We start from the raw sequence: 15,521 nt of genomic DNA, 5'->3' as shown, positions 1-15,521 counted from the left end.
GGAAATCAGTTGTAACGCATTAAAAAAAAAGGACTGAAAAGGGCTACAAAAGAAGGAAACCTACTCCCAGGTCTGCTGCTGTTCCGTTCAAAACACAAAATGGAAGCAAGATTGAAAATGGCCGCTTGTACACTCCTACGTCTGCTCGCAAGACACTAGTAGACTAGTCATACTGACAAGAAAGGACAGGCAACTAACTCATAGATAATGGCAAATGTTATGAAACTGTCATTAAATGACTAAAACAGTGAAAGAAAATGATTTAATGCTATTTAATAATCTGTGGTAAAATATACAGTAAATCTACAAAAGACGAGTGAGAAGAAATTCATTTACCAAAAAAGTCATCCACCTCAAAATAGCAAAACGCTGACCTCAGGTTTCTGATGATGGTCACATTGACCTCATTTTCTCAACATTGCGTGTGAAGGTTTGTTGGCCAGACTTTTGACTCTGAGATCGCAAACAGCGTTTAATATTTTATGGGTCCCAACGCTCGGAGCGTACTCAAATTTGTAACAAGGAAATGCTTTACCACTTACCACAGACTGATCGTCTACTATAAAATGCTCCGCAATCTCAAACCAAGAATGTGACGAGAACATCTAGATCCCAAAAAGTTTATTTCGACCTTTCTATTTTTTTTTAAATGAAAGAGACCGATTTCTAAATATGAACGGATGAACGTGCAACCAAACACTAGCCAAATAAATTTTAAGCAATTAACTGATTAAATAAAGTTACTTTTTAATGATTATTATTGGGTTTATGAAGAACTTAACTGTTGAATTATTTACTACATTATCCCTAGAAAGTTTGCTGCTTTTATTTTTGTTCATAAAAGGTTTGGTAAATCAAAAATGTCACATTGTGTTTTTCTCAATATTTAATTAACAATATGTTGATTTTGTTGGAGCACCACCATAACTGTAATTGCAATATGTTCGTAATAATGCAGCCAATTTTTTTTTTAATATGTATGTCCTTCACCAGAGCACAAAAAATCATCATCCAATTTTTTTAATGCTTTGAATAAAAGAAATATTTTATGGTAGGCAGCTTCAAAGAATCCTTGTAGGTTCTTTTTCTGGATGAGAAAGAAAGATTTAAGGCATTCTTCAGCCAAAAGTCCCTCATTTGTGCAGGTGAAAGAAGTTTTAAGGTTACAGACCAAGTTCAAATCTGTGAGACAAGTTTTTCAATCTATGAAGCCTTCTCTCTCTCTCTATCCTTCTCGCTCGTTTTCTTGTTCTTTCTTGTTTTTTCTATCATGCTAACTCTTGCCAAGTCAGTCCATTTTTATTAGCTTAGCCTGTCGAACAAATGCTTCCTTCATTATTTCTCATTGCGATTAAATGTGCCGTAATGAAGGGCACAAAGAGCAAACCGCTCCGCGCTTTCGAGGTGAAAGAATGCGCAAAGTAGTCATTACCGCATGCTACATTTTCCTTCAATTCTTATCAAGGAGGCTTAGTAAACTTTAGGGTCCTTTCAGGAGCTTTATCAGGTCATTAAGGTCTGAAGCTGATTAATATGAATGGTTGTTGAGGTCGTGGCTCTCCGAGGGAGACACAGAAGGGTGAAGGGGTTCAGAGGAAGTGTTTTGTATCTTTACACAATGGGCCGATGACCTCCTAAGCCCTTTAGTGCCTCTCTGTTAATACCTTCAGCCAAGCCTTCAAAGACGCCAGCAAAGACATTTCACCACTCACAGTTTAAAAGCTCACCGTGTATGAGGAGCTTACCTCGAGCAAACATAGAGACCCGAAATGCATCAGTTATCATCTAAAGTTCAGAGAGGACGAGCGATCGCTGTGATGACTCAAGCGTGATTTCTTAAAAAAAAGAGCAAAGAGAACCGGTTGACTCTAATTTAAAAAAAGAGGCACTCCCAGAATTCTCACTGAGACGCAATCATGACAGTTTATTAGTGGAACGCAAGCGCTGAGCGCAAAAGGAAGGGGGCCAGGCACCTCTCGGTGTGTTAGGGGTCATCAAACAGCAGGATGTTCTAGTTACCCTGCAGGAGAACTTTCTCTCTGCTGGAATGAGTCTTCCGATACCCCAAATCTTTTGAGAGAGCCAGAACACCACCATACAGCCCTGGAGGGTTAATCGGGATGGGGTGCAATTGTGGGACTCAAACCGAGAGGCCTGCGGTTCCCATCTGTAACTCTTTCCAGTCTTTAGGCTGTCTATATGTCCTTCTACAAGCCACGTTGTATGCACTTCCTGCATGTAAGAGCCTAAATACTTTAAACTCTGGCAGAGATCCACTAAGACAGGAACAATGGCACCCTTTCACGTGGGCTGGGAGAAGACCGAGGTCTTCAGACCAGTCAATATTTGGACATGATTTTTTTTTCCCCATTTAAAATCCAAGCGGAACCAAGCAGCAGGAGGCCAGAAGTGCCAGCGAGGGAAAAGGAGGGTAAACACGCAGAACAATACGAACTGAACCCCACACAATACCACCGAACAGCTATCACAATATCAACTGGCCACAAACCGCAAACCATGGGCTTTGTTTTTAAAGTGGGGATTAAAACTGAGCCGGCACAAAAAGGAAACCATTTGAGGTCATATTGTGCAAGCTAGAGTTAAGAGGTGAAAAAGAGATGGCTTTACGGGAGATCCATGACATTTCCCATTTCTGTAGTGAAGAAATAAGCAGGGAAAGACAACCGAGAAAGCGTTTAAGTGTGAAATGTCACAAAAAAACCAAGTCTAAAGAGGCGGGGTGTACTGTTCATTACACCACCTGATTGAGAAGGCTTCAAAAACTGTAGGAAAAGTGCCACATCTGTTATTGGGAGATTTGAGAGGCATTATCAGTGATTAAAACGAGACTCCGTCAGAATGCTGAAATCCCTCTCCCCAGCTGTTAGGTCCATTCGACAGACCTCTTTGATGGACAGCGGTATCGGCTTCCATGGCACCACATACACAAACAGCCAGAAGATTAAGGTAGGAATTCAATACTGATTCCTGGCTGATCCTGCCTATCAACAACAAATAAACAGGTTTCATTTTCAACACAAGACCTATTTAAGTAAAAAAATTCCAGAAAAAATATTTACAAATGAATATATTTGCAATGTAGATCGCATATCTGGATTACACGAACGCTACGTTCTCGGAAGCACAGGATAGGGAAGGAAACAATAAGCTCTCTATCTCGAGCCAATCCAGTAATGTCTGCGAAAGAACACGTCTCGAACTAAGAAATGACTAATCTGAGAACGAGCTGGGAAACTTCAGAGGAAATCTGCCAACTTGAATTGAATTTGTAATTGCAAACGGCGTGGACCGCATTGGAGAGGAAAAAAAAGAGCCTCCGAAACCCAGTGAAGCTTGTAAGACCACCATATGTAGAGCAAGACAGAGGCTTACATATGAATGGGTGCGCTGCAAATCTCAGGCCAAAAACTAAAGGAGCCATTCCCCCCTAAATCCTCTAAAGAATCTCTATAGACTCCGCCGTACTCACTCATGTGCAAATACTAGCAATCACTCAGTATGTTTGCCGCAGCGCTAAAGTGCAACTCCTACGTTTGCAAAATAACGATTTAGAGATAAGCCTGTCTGCGTGCTTTGAAAAAAAATTAATAAACAGTTATGTTTCTTGTTATTATAGTACGTTGTTTGTTACTAAATGCCATTGAGCTATTAAGAACTTCAATTAAAGCTCTAATGTAGGCAATCTTTCTGACAAATTAATATTTCATGGCACGGCTATCTACATTTTTGAGTTGGACTCTTGCACAGATGTCTCTAATGTTGGTAATTTAGCCATGTTAATGAGCGACATTAAGAGGGGAAGATGCGGCACAACACAATGAACCGATCAAGCATCTTAAAAGCTACCAAAGAAATGGTCTTTAGAGGGTCTGCTAGTCTAAATCAATGTCTAAATAAAAAAGTCCAAGATGAGATCCATGTACAGACACACTGTGATCAGAAGGTCACTTGTTTTGTGGGTTGTGAGTGACATTCAGGGCCCCAAGGTCTTGCCAAAGAGTGCTACTACATTATACAGCACAGCCAGATTTGAATTAGGCCATTGGGTGAGTGTATGAATGTGAATGAGAGATACTCATTTGAACTAACTCATTTATTTGCTAGAGGGGCCTCATTTTGCCCGGACAAAACCCAGGCAGGGAGCCTCCAAAAAATACACACACACACACGCAGATATTCACGATCACACAACCACACATTTCTGCCAAGCTATAGAAACCGGGCTCGTCCTCAGATTCACCCTACCCAGAGCTCAATACTGTCCGATGATGGTTAACCGCAGCCTTGTGCTGTTATCACTGAACGTGTGACCCCTCTCTCATGAGCATGCACCCAACTGGGCATCAGGCACTCCTGAAATGCCTCTCTGGGTTTGACCCATTGTGTAAAGCCAGCATGGGGCTGGGGTGCAGGGCAGAGAGAAAGCCCCATGGCAACTGAAGAGGGACAACCGAGAATGGGGATGAGCTGGAATCGCAGCGCTTTCAGGCAACTCAAGACTGACGGCAAAGAGAAAGAGACAGCAAGTCTAATGCAATTTCAATTTAAATGCATTTCTTATATGTTACTTGTTAAAATGCTGTTAAGCAAATTATTTCTCACACGAATAATAATATATTAGCTTATGAATACCGGCTTATTCAAAAAGCTCATTGACATTTAACACACCCAAACTATTAACAGCCATCAAATCAACTTATTCAAGTATTTCATATTCAGCCAGAAAAGTACTTCTTTCGACTCCTGATGCTATTTTTCATTAACACCCTTCGCTGCACAGGAAGGTTATATTACCTTATTAGAAAACCTTTGTTGAAATCCATTACTAGCCAATTTTCAGCCACACATTTTTAGAAATGCTTCAAAAGAAATATAAATTGATAAAATCGTGCCCTTTTAGAATTATGATAACAAGCAAAATCACATTCAAAGAGGTAAATTGGATTTTAAAGAACAACTGACCAATGAGCCATGATATTTATTTCTAATGATGTTTCTAGAGGGCAATGTCTAGGACAAGCTAGTGGCACGGGGTAATGACTTTTTACTTTGAAGGAGCAGAAAGCTTGCCTGTCAATCCCCAAAAGCAGAAAGAAATTACTCTCATAAAGTGGTTAAAGTTACTGGAATGAGGTTAAAATGGCATATATATAAAACTAAAGCTGTATAAAATAATTACCTCGCTAGTGTGATTTTAGTGTTAACCCCTACAACGTACAGATATTTATACCAAATCGCGCTTCGTTTATTTTTTCGACTCCGAGCGCCGTTTCTTTCCACGCTAGTACCTCCATACAGTTTACCATAAAGTTTACTGTAAAATAACGCCGTCGAGTCTCTGGAAGTTTCGCCCTTATAATGCGTTTGTTGTATCACCGGTGAAACTTATTGAAAAGATCCTGACGGCTTGACGAACCTGTTCGGCTCGCGGCCGCGTTACATTTCGCCCGATATTCCGCGGACCGCGGCGCTGCTACGCGACAGAAGTGAAACGGCTTTTTAGTGCATCGACTGCGCAAGTAATAACCAACTCACCTTGGGTTTGTTCGGTTCCAGTAGACAGCGTAGCGATCCGCCACAACCTTAGACGCCGGTTCCAGGCCCAACACAGACATCCACAGGCTGATCAACACCAAATAAAACATCTCCACCTGCGGCATTTCTGAAAGTTTCAATCGCAGCCCCCTTCGACGCAGCGTTCCGGCGATGAAGAACTGTCAGCTTTTCCTTCAATATCCCACGCGTGGAATCTGTTCTCTTTAAATTATGTTTATTTTATTGTAAAAAAAAGAGATATTGTAACAGATCGCGGTGCAAGGAATACAATATTGCTTTAAAAAAGTCACAGTTACATATGATTTCGTAAAGACTGAGAAGCCGGTTAATGCGCTCGCTGTCTGTCAATAGTCCAGTCTGGTAAGGCGTTCATCTCAAGCACATCCTTTCTTGCGATTTATCGACTTTTTTGAGAGAAAAGAAAACAATCAGACAAATCTCGGGTCCTTTGAATGTTCGCTTCTCATTCCAAACCCCTCGAGATCTTCAGCGCGGTTGGTCAATGTAGTTAGTTTGAGTGAATGAAAACAACAGCGTATGTCCGCTGGCACCTCATTCTCCAACATGTGAATGAAGACCTGCGCTCTTGTGTGTACGGCCAGACCTTGGCGTTTAGAAACGCTCTCCTGAAGCGCCGTCTTCAGATTAGGATTTGGAAAAGGCAAGCTATTCTTTCTGGACGAAACGCGCAACTGAATCGGCGTATTCGAGATTCAGTGTTGAGATATAGTCCGCAACAGTAACCTTCCAGGCAGCCGAGTTGGTCAGGGTGCATGAGCCATGCTGTCTCAGAAAGAGAGAGAGAGAGAGACGGTACGGTTCCAGCGCTCGCTCTCTTTCTCATTGGTTTGCATTTTGAATGATGGGCGTCTAGATTACAAACACTACATCCCGCCTACAAAGGTGGTAGAACTGCTTTTTTTTTACGGCGTGTGATTCTCAGGAATATATTCACAGGGTAATATTGAAAGAGTTCTTCATTTTTCCATTTTTGCCGATATTTTTTTTCTGCAAAAATATTAGATCTATTTCACGGCATACATTTAGATTACATTTTCTATATATACACACGTATATGTACATACATTCACATCGCGATATGAACAATCAGCAGGTAAAGTGTACGTTTGGCTCATCCAAAGCAGCAGGTAGGAAGAAATATTTTTTGTTTGTTTTGTTCTTAATGCTGCCTAAAATCTATAACTGGTGAGACAGATCTCGATTATACACGCACACACACACACACACACACACACACACACACACACACACACACACACACACACACACACACACACACACACACACACACTTTTATCCAAAGCGACTTACAAATGAAGACAATACAAATAATCAAAACCATCAAAAGAGCAACAACATGCAAGCACTATGACAACACTACTTATATAAATACACACATGCATGTATATATTTCAGAAACATGTGAAAAAAGTTTATATTATATATATATACTATTAATTAGGCTACATTAATATAAATATAGACATGCAAATACATGTAGCCTAAATATTAAAAAAAAACATATATTGTATGTGTGTGTTTAAGTTATGGACAGAACACATACATTATGCAAACCATTTTTTTGTATGCGATTATATATCATCACAAGATACCGTTTGTCATTTTTCTTTTAAGCAGAAGACAAGAACGAAAGAGCAGTCTCTGCCAGTAGGCGGCGCTTATAGCGTGTTTTTCTTGGTCACCGCTGCGACTAAACAAAGCAGCGCGGCGCGTGGAAACACTAACCTACGTTATTACGCGCCAGGCTACACGGGGCGAGTTGAAAAGAAAATGCCTTCTCTGAACACAGTGACTTTCTTTCTACATTCATATAATCCTCCACGCTAACTAAACATTTAGCATTTTCCTATAATATTTTTTAGCATCGCGAACTGTGAGCTTGCTGTGTCATGTTTATATACTTTGATTTGATTATATATATATATATTACTAGGTTATAAAATGGGAACCAATGGGAAGGTGTCCTTGCATGATGTGCGAGGCCTTGGAACCAAACGGGTAATTTCATCAGTGTTTAAGCTGGTAGTGACACTAACCCATAAAACCGAAAACTTTTTAACCTCATCCCGTTTAATTGGGGCAGCATGTTCTTACACGAGTAAAATCTAATCTCTTTTTAGCCTACAGTTCTGAAAACGCTTCTTAAGTATATCTGGGAGTAACGCAGATAAATCCACACGATGTAACATTTCTAGAAAATGCCACGAACGTCTAGGCTACAGATTAATACGCACATAAAACATTTTTTTTTTGTTGGCCATTATCGGTTACATATACAATTTATAAAAATAAAAAAAAAATCACCGAAGCTCTAAATGAACACAAGCCGTCTGGTCATAAATTCATCGCATTGAAATGTTGAAAAAGTGTGTTTGTTTATGTGGGCGGTTTGTGTGTTTTGCTTTTTGATATATTGACGCACATATTCTCAAAACCGCATCAGTTCCCACTCGCTCTCATCTCAAGTAATGCACGGTTCAGCCGAACGGTTGACATCGCCCGCTCCCTCTTCAGACCTTAAAGCCCTAATACGCCCCGTAGCGGAGCGCCTGAAAACCGCCCAGGAGAACACGTGGGCATGCGCTCAGCATGTCAAGGCTGCGGGACGGTCTATTGTGCTACTTCACACCAGCCCCCAGCTTTCTCTTCGGTCTTTTTCGTGTATGTGGTTATCTAGAATAAACTGCACGGGGTTAACATTTAGATTTTTTTTTTTGGTATCATTTCTGGTGTAAGAGATCTCATGCCATGTGCTGGGTGATGTATCACACCTACAGGTCAGACCCATCAATCCCAGCAGACTAATGCACTTATTATGCGCTTCATCTCAGACAAAGGAGCCTTTTAATTAGGGTCAGAGAAAGTCAACATCCAGCAACAATCTCATCACTGCGACCTCCTGCTTATTTTTCCTACACCGGATCTGTACACAACCATTTGTACTTATTTTTAAACGATTGCAATATTATTACACGGTTCTTTGTTTTTCTTTTCTTTTTTTTTTCTGTGTGTGCAATAAAAGATGTTTTCATCAAACTGAAAGTGTTTACTTTCTTCCCTAAAGCCTCATTCCAGTAGTGTGGAATAAACTAACATTACATAATATAATAACTGCCTATTGTTAAGTCCAAAGTCCCTTACTAGATTTTATACACACAGATCATCTTATTTGAGGTGATTTATGAACCATGAAGTAATTTTTAAAACCGATTTTTAACTGTTTTCCAACATGATGGATGAGTACAATAACATTTTACACCCATGTTTATTTTTATGTTCTTTTAATGGACTGTATGTAGAACTATTTAACAATGCAACGTAATGAAATCTATTGTAAACATTTTTTTTTACATTTTTTCTTTGTTAAAATGTTGCTTTCCTCCTCTCATCTTTTCCTATATTCCTATCATATGCTTCGGTGCCTCTCTTTTCATCCTACAATCTGCTGAACAAAATCCTGGAAGAATAAATGTTTATATTTCCCATAGTCACACTGTTTATTTCTGTTTTTTAGAGCCTGGTCTAGAGCAGTTGAAACTGATGTAACTGACTCCAGCTGGACTGTCTGATCAATTTCTTCCATGCAGAACAGCAACATATACACGGCACTCCAGGTTTTTTAACACTTGTATGTCACAGTTAAAAATATGTGCAGTTCACTGCATTAAGACCAAAAAGAAAGAATAACATATACATATTGTATTTTCTAAAAATATATATATATTGTACTTTCTAAAAATGACTTTTAAGTAATTGAACTCAAAGTGCTAGGAAAATTAATCAGAAACTCCATATAGAGTAATTAATGTATTATTTTTAAGTATAGAGATATAAAATAAAAATATATAATATGGAAAATAAAAATGTCTTTTTTACTATAATAGTTGACTACAGTAAAAGTGCATATGTTAGTTAATTAATTAACAATGATAAATGTGTAATATTAACTATTATAAGTTTATTAAAACTCATGCGGCATCTCGTAAATGGTCACGTAAAATAAAACATGAACTGACTCATCTAATTATTCCAATACGAGAAGGGGAAAAAACACTATTTTTTTTTTTTAGCCACACAGTCAGTATATAATGAGATGATTAAGACCTTAACTAATAATGAGAGGTTATTTTCAGAATCATGGAAATAATTCTGCCCTGTCTGGAGCGAGACTACGGCGAGGCGCGTCTGAACGTTAAGCTTGTTTAAAGACTGATTTATTTGACTAACGTGCAAATGCGGGGCGAAGCGTCTGACCTCTCTTATCTCTACATGACCTGCGATTCACACACATCATGCTTCTAATACCCTTCAACTGAACGGACAGCGCTCAGCGCATGTTTCCCACTGACAGGCATGTCCCTGCTGCAGGGTACCAGATCCTCGTGACCTACAGAACCTTCCCTGTTCAAGCTCAACGTATGAAACGAGCGCCGCTGACATCGGAATGCCAGCGATTCCAAAACGGGAAGTTCTCACCGTAGTTTTACATTACTGCGGAGCCCAAGCGCATGTCTCTGATCACAGGCGTGACAGGCCTAGGAGGAGAAGAGGAAGCCCTAGCGGCTGCGGGCCGCTCGCCGGATAGAGCCGGATCAGGACAAGACTCAGATTCATTCATTCAGCTGCAATCAGCTCACTTATCAGTTTCAGCTGACTTCTTTCGTGTAATCTCTTTCCCCCCGAACAAATTTTTAGATGACAGTCTAACAGATAAAGAAGTGCATGTCAGGAGGTATTAGAGGAATTTCTTTCAACATATACTACATAAGTCCTCAGGGATTTTCTGATGTAGAGTAGACTGGGCAGGAAAATATAAAAGAAAAACTTGATGTAACTCTGGGCAAACCCAAGCATGCCAGGGAAAAATAAACCTAAACAAGACCTAAGATGAATGTTCTCGCATAAAAAAAAACAAAACAACATTTTAAAATACAAAAATATTAGGGACACGCAACATTAAAATTCTGGCCAATGATTAATATAATTATATTAATTAGATTCATAATTATAAGCATTAAAATGTAAAAATAATTACACATTTTATACATTTTCTAGAATGTATAATTCTAAATTTAAAATTAATTATACAGTAATACATAATATACAGTAATAATATTTGAGTATGAGCATTTATCATAATTAGAATATTGTATGTTTGTGTGTGTGTTAAAATGTCATAATTGATTATTTAATGCATTTTTGCTGAATAAAAGTATAATTTCTTCAAACACACACACACACACACACACACACACACACACATAGCCCAAATATTTCAATTGTAGTGTATCACTGTTTTCAACACTGATAATAATAAGAAATTCTCAAAACATAAAAAAATATGGATTATTGCAATCTTTGGACATTATGCACTTATGTATATTAATTGCAATGTATACATTAAAGATTAAATTAGTTTAGTTTGAAGAAAAGAAAAATGCACATTTATTTAGAAATTTGCTAAAGGTCATTTGAATGTAAAAATGTTATATTTTTTAAATAAAAATAAAAACAGGGGAATTGAAAACGAAAATAAATAATACATTATTATAAGGTTACAAAAATAGAAATAACTAGAATCCTGACCAATAACCAGCATGATATATGTTGCAGGCCTGCGAAAATGTCTTAAATGATTTTCAGCAGATCTGTGATGTATTGACATTTTAAAGAGCCATTCCCATTAACACGGCTGTTTATGAATCCAGTCCCATGCGAAAGCACTCGACACACTCACTCAGCACTCTTTGATGGCAAAGTGTTTCTGTTGAAAAAAAGCCACTTGTTGACGACACGTCTTCGGGGACAAATGAAAATCCAGTCTATGGAGATGTGGAAGTATTAGCAGATGTAGCGCTGTTCTGAGGCCTTGTGTATGTGAGAGAGACAACAAGCTCCTTATCAAATCAAACCAGCTGGGATTTCCCTAACACAGTCAGAGATCTGCACGTTACAGGCCCTGTGCTTGTAGAAGTGGGAATACACTGAAAGAAAAGGGAAAAAAAAACGGAATGTCTGGCTTCATTTCCGAGAGATACCTGACCCTCCGGTGGGATCCGCAGAGCGTGAATGAAACAGGCAGATGTATTTCAATAAAGTCAGAGAGCCAGGGGTGGCCTTTTTACTCAGTCTGAAAAGACTACTCAAGTCATTCTTCGCATGTCCTGCTGATGATGACTGACACATCGAATGGGAAAGGGTCACTACTGAGAGGAATTCTGAGAAGATAAAAGGTAATAGCGGTGGAGTCCTGCTTGCATTGTTTAGTGAATAGAAGATAGGTGAAACTAAACTGAGAGAGGATGTCACTCAAGTTATAGCAACTTGGCTTTTTGTTCTTTAGTTGTAAAATGAGAGAGATTTGTTACCAATATGCTGGATGAGGATACTGTATTCGTATTATTAAGAAAAAAATAACAGCCTGGCGAGCTTCGGAAATTACCAAAAAATGTATGTTATCATAACTCATCATTTCCTGACTGGTCAATTGTCCGGACCGGTCAATCTTTTCCATGCAGGTTTCAAGCTTTAAAAAGGATGCAAAAGTGCCATAAAAGTATTCGAAAATGTCTATTAACACAGTTTATGCTATATTCAGAATCATCTGAAATTATACAATAGATCTGTGTGATAAGAGCTATTTACTGAAAATGTTTCACTCCGCAGTGATCTGCAATGAGATCGAGTTGAACATGAGAACCGGTTCAGTCTGATTCACGAATTAATCATTCAAACCGGTTTTCTGAACCGGATCAACTGAATAATTGGATACTGAGTCAAAAGAATGATTCATTCACAAATCAGACATCACTGCTTCTTAGTATTACTTTTTCTTGTTTATTTACATACCATTAGAATATTTGTTAAAGCTACACTGTAACTTTCAGTGCTCTAGTGGTTAATAAACAAAACTGCATACTCGTGGAATAGCAATGTAGATAGAACAAGACAAAAACACATTTTAGACTTTTTAACATTTTAGACAAACAATAAAATGACAGCAGTGTCCCTTTTTTTTAAATTAGTTTTTGTTTTCTATTTAGCTTTATTTTTATTCAGTACTTAAACTGATTTAGTCATTTTTAGTTTTTCCAATTAATATTAGTAACACTTCAGGACATTAAGTAAAAATCATGGACAATTTTAAAGACAATTTTCTCAGTACTGAGAACTTTTTGCACCCTTACTACATATTAAAATTATTGTATCTCTGCCAAATATTGTCCTATTCTTACACACATTAATGAAAAGCCTATTTATTCGGCATTCAGGTGATGTATAAATTCGAAATATTTCTAAATACTTATGACTGGTTTTGTGGTCCAGGGTAACATATTCACTGTTAGCTATGAGTTTTCCCTCAATACACTCCTAATTTGTGGCTTAATATTAGTAATATAGATGTTAAGTTTAGGTACGGAGTAGGTTTAAGGGACGTTGAAGTTAGTGCAGAATAAGGCATTAAAATGTGCCTAATAAGTATTAATAAACAACCAATATACTAGTAACATGCATGCTAATAAGATACTGGTAAAAAGTCCTTAAAGCGTTACACAAATCTTAATCATTTTAGCTTTATTTAACAGTACTTCCACTTCTCTCATCATAAAAGAAGATCTATGGTGGATAAATGAAATAACTTATATCATCAGAAGACATGGAGTGTAATGCATTTCTTTCACTATCAGTCCTTATTCGCTTTCATTATATTTCAATAAACTGCATATTCCTCAAACTTTCCACGTTTGAGTTTGGAGCAACACAAGGGTGACTAAACGCTGAATAAGGAATATCCCTCGAATATCATACCAGACTCCATATTTGCGAAATATCCCTCTTCCTCACACACCCCGACAAGCTTCGGAATGAAAGTGCGTCTTTTTAGCCGTTCCTCTGTGTTAAAATAACTCCCCATCCCTATCTGCGCTCTGCACCAAGGCACCCCGTAACATCCGAGCGAAGATATTATGGCGTGCAGAACAGTAAGCAGCTGGTGTCTCTGTGTAGTCATGTCACGGGTGAGCGCCTGTGACCTTTTTATCCAATGCGGTAGAAAAGCTGCACAAGGTGACCACGGCTCGTCCAGCGAGCATCAAACACGACAGAGCCGAAAATTACCAGTGGCACAGAACCAGCCCGTGTCACGCCATGAAAGCTGCTGTCATTTCTTTCTGACTTCTCTCATCTCATTACTAATCTACGAGCTAAACACTGCTGACACGGAGAAATGATTTATTGGTTGCTTGATGCGTTTAATAGCTTCCTTATTAAGATTTACGACATCTGTCAGGCCTATGATTCATTAGTTTGAACTGCTCTTCTAAGCACAGCTCGGACTAACTCACGGATCTCGGAGTGGGAAGTGTCTGTCGAGAGTTGGTCTAAACTTCACGTTTGCTCTGACACGGGGTACGTTTCTCTCTCTTTGTTCCAGTGCGGTTTGGGCCGTAACGCTGGCAGTGAGCGAGTGAACGGTGGGGCTCATGTTCCGGAGGGTCTTTATGGAGTCAGGGGTCAGTGCCAGACTCCTGATGCGTGGCATAATAATGAGCTGCCTCTTCACTCACCCTGTCAGGATGCATTAGCGCTGGAACGCCTCACGCTCTCGGGCTTCGCTCTCTCTCTGTTCGGTTAGCACCTTCTGGGTCCCGTTTTATCCGGCCAAAGCCAGTCGACTGGCTTGGTCCCCGTATTGGTTTGCATCAAAGATTAATTGGCTGTTAAATGTGTGAATTATGACTAATCCTTGCTATATGATCTATGCAGCATTTCTCCCTAATCCCAGAAATGTAGCGGTAATCCACAGCACAGTAAACATGGGGAGGTGAATTAATCGTCCAGACCTGTATTTGAGGGTGGCCTGGGGAGCCTGGACATTGTCAGGTCGCTAGCATTCCGTGCAAGGGTCGTTTTGCAGAGTTTCACTCTCTCACGATAAGTACAGAGCAGGTTTATTGGCGTAAACCACTGAGTAAATAAGAGCCAACTAAATGCATTTTTATTTAACTCAAATGCAACAATTAATGCATTAAAAACAAATGTGAAAGTGAAAGGGAGCAAAACAACAGTGGTTAAAAAAACTAATTAATTATATTTGTAATATTTCAGATGTACAAATAATAATACAATACAAAAGAATTGTTGTTTTTCATAAACTGAAATGCAATAATTAATGTAAATGTTAAAGTAAACAAAATTATAAAAATAACTGTCATACAAATAATACAATACAAACATAATAGAAAACAAAAATAAATAAAAAATGAAATAAAAGTATAATTAAAGTGTACATTTTACACTAACATTAAGTTAAAATAATATGAAAATAATTCTTATATGCTGTAAAACTGTTTTTTGGAGGGCATTTTACAACATTTCAGTTTTTAGACTTTACAATGTTTTGTTCAGTTTAATATGTTACTTAGTTTTCTTTGTAACTGTTTTTGGTATTAAACAAACATAACAAACATACTTTTATTCATCATTGATGCAATGAATTGACAAAAGTTTATAATTTTTAGTAAAACTATAATTTAAACTATAATATTTATATTTTTATATTGTTATGATCTTTCAACTGATCATAGAATCCTGAATAAAATGTATAACCACAAGAAGTTAAGCACTGAATATTGTTTTATATATATATATATATATATATATATATATATATATATATATATATATATATATATATATATATATATATAAATAGAACATTATTAAAGTTATATCATAGTATTTACTGTTTTATCTGTTTTTGATCAAATAAATTTTGCCTTGTTGAGCATATCATATATACCGTACATTAATCAAACGCAGAAAAACCAGTTCTCAGACAGGAAGACGATGGTAAGTGAGCGCTGACCTAATGCATCAAACACGCTCAGCTCAGCAGGGAG

At 38.1% G+C, this 15,521-nt stretch overlaps 1 protein-coding gene across 1 annotated transcript in view; it reads right to left on the bottom strand.

The window, feature by feature from the left end:
* efna5a (ephrin-A5a) overlaps nucleotides 1–6,399 on the bottom strand; it is a 49,450-nt gene extending 43,051 nt beyond the window's left edge. The window contains exon 1 of the mRNA XM_043222095.1: nucleotides 5,557–6,399. Coding sequence (XP_043078030.1) covers nucleotides 5,557–5,681 — 125 coding nt within the window. The 5' untranslated portion in view covers nucleotides 5,682–6,399. The remainder of the gene's footprint in view (nucleotides 1–5,556) is intronic.
* Between the last annotated feature and the right edge of the window lie 9,122 nt (nucleotides 6,400–15,521).

The sequence above is a fragment of the Puntigrus tetrazona genome, chromosome 21 (genome assembly GCF_018831695.1).
Source record: "Puntigrus tetrazona isolate hp1 chromosome 21, ASM1883169v1, whole genome shotgun sequence".
NCBI classification, from domain to species: Eukaryota; Metazoa; Chordata; class Actinopteri; order Cypriniformes; family Cyprinidae; genus Puntigrus; species Puntigrus tetrazona.
The sequence above is the reverse complement of the archived record's forward strand: the minus strand, read 5'-3'. Positions and strand labels throughout refer to the sequence as shown.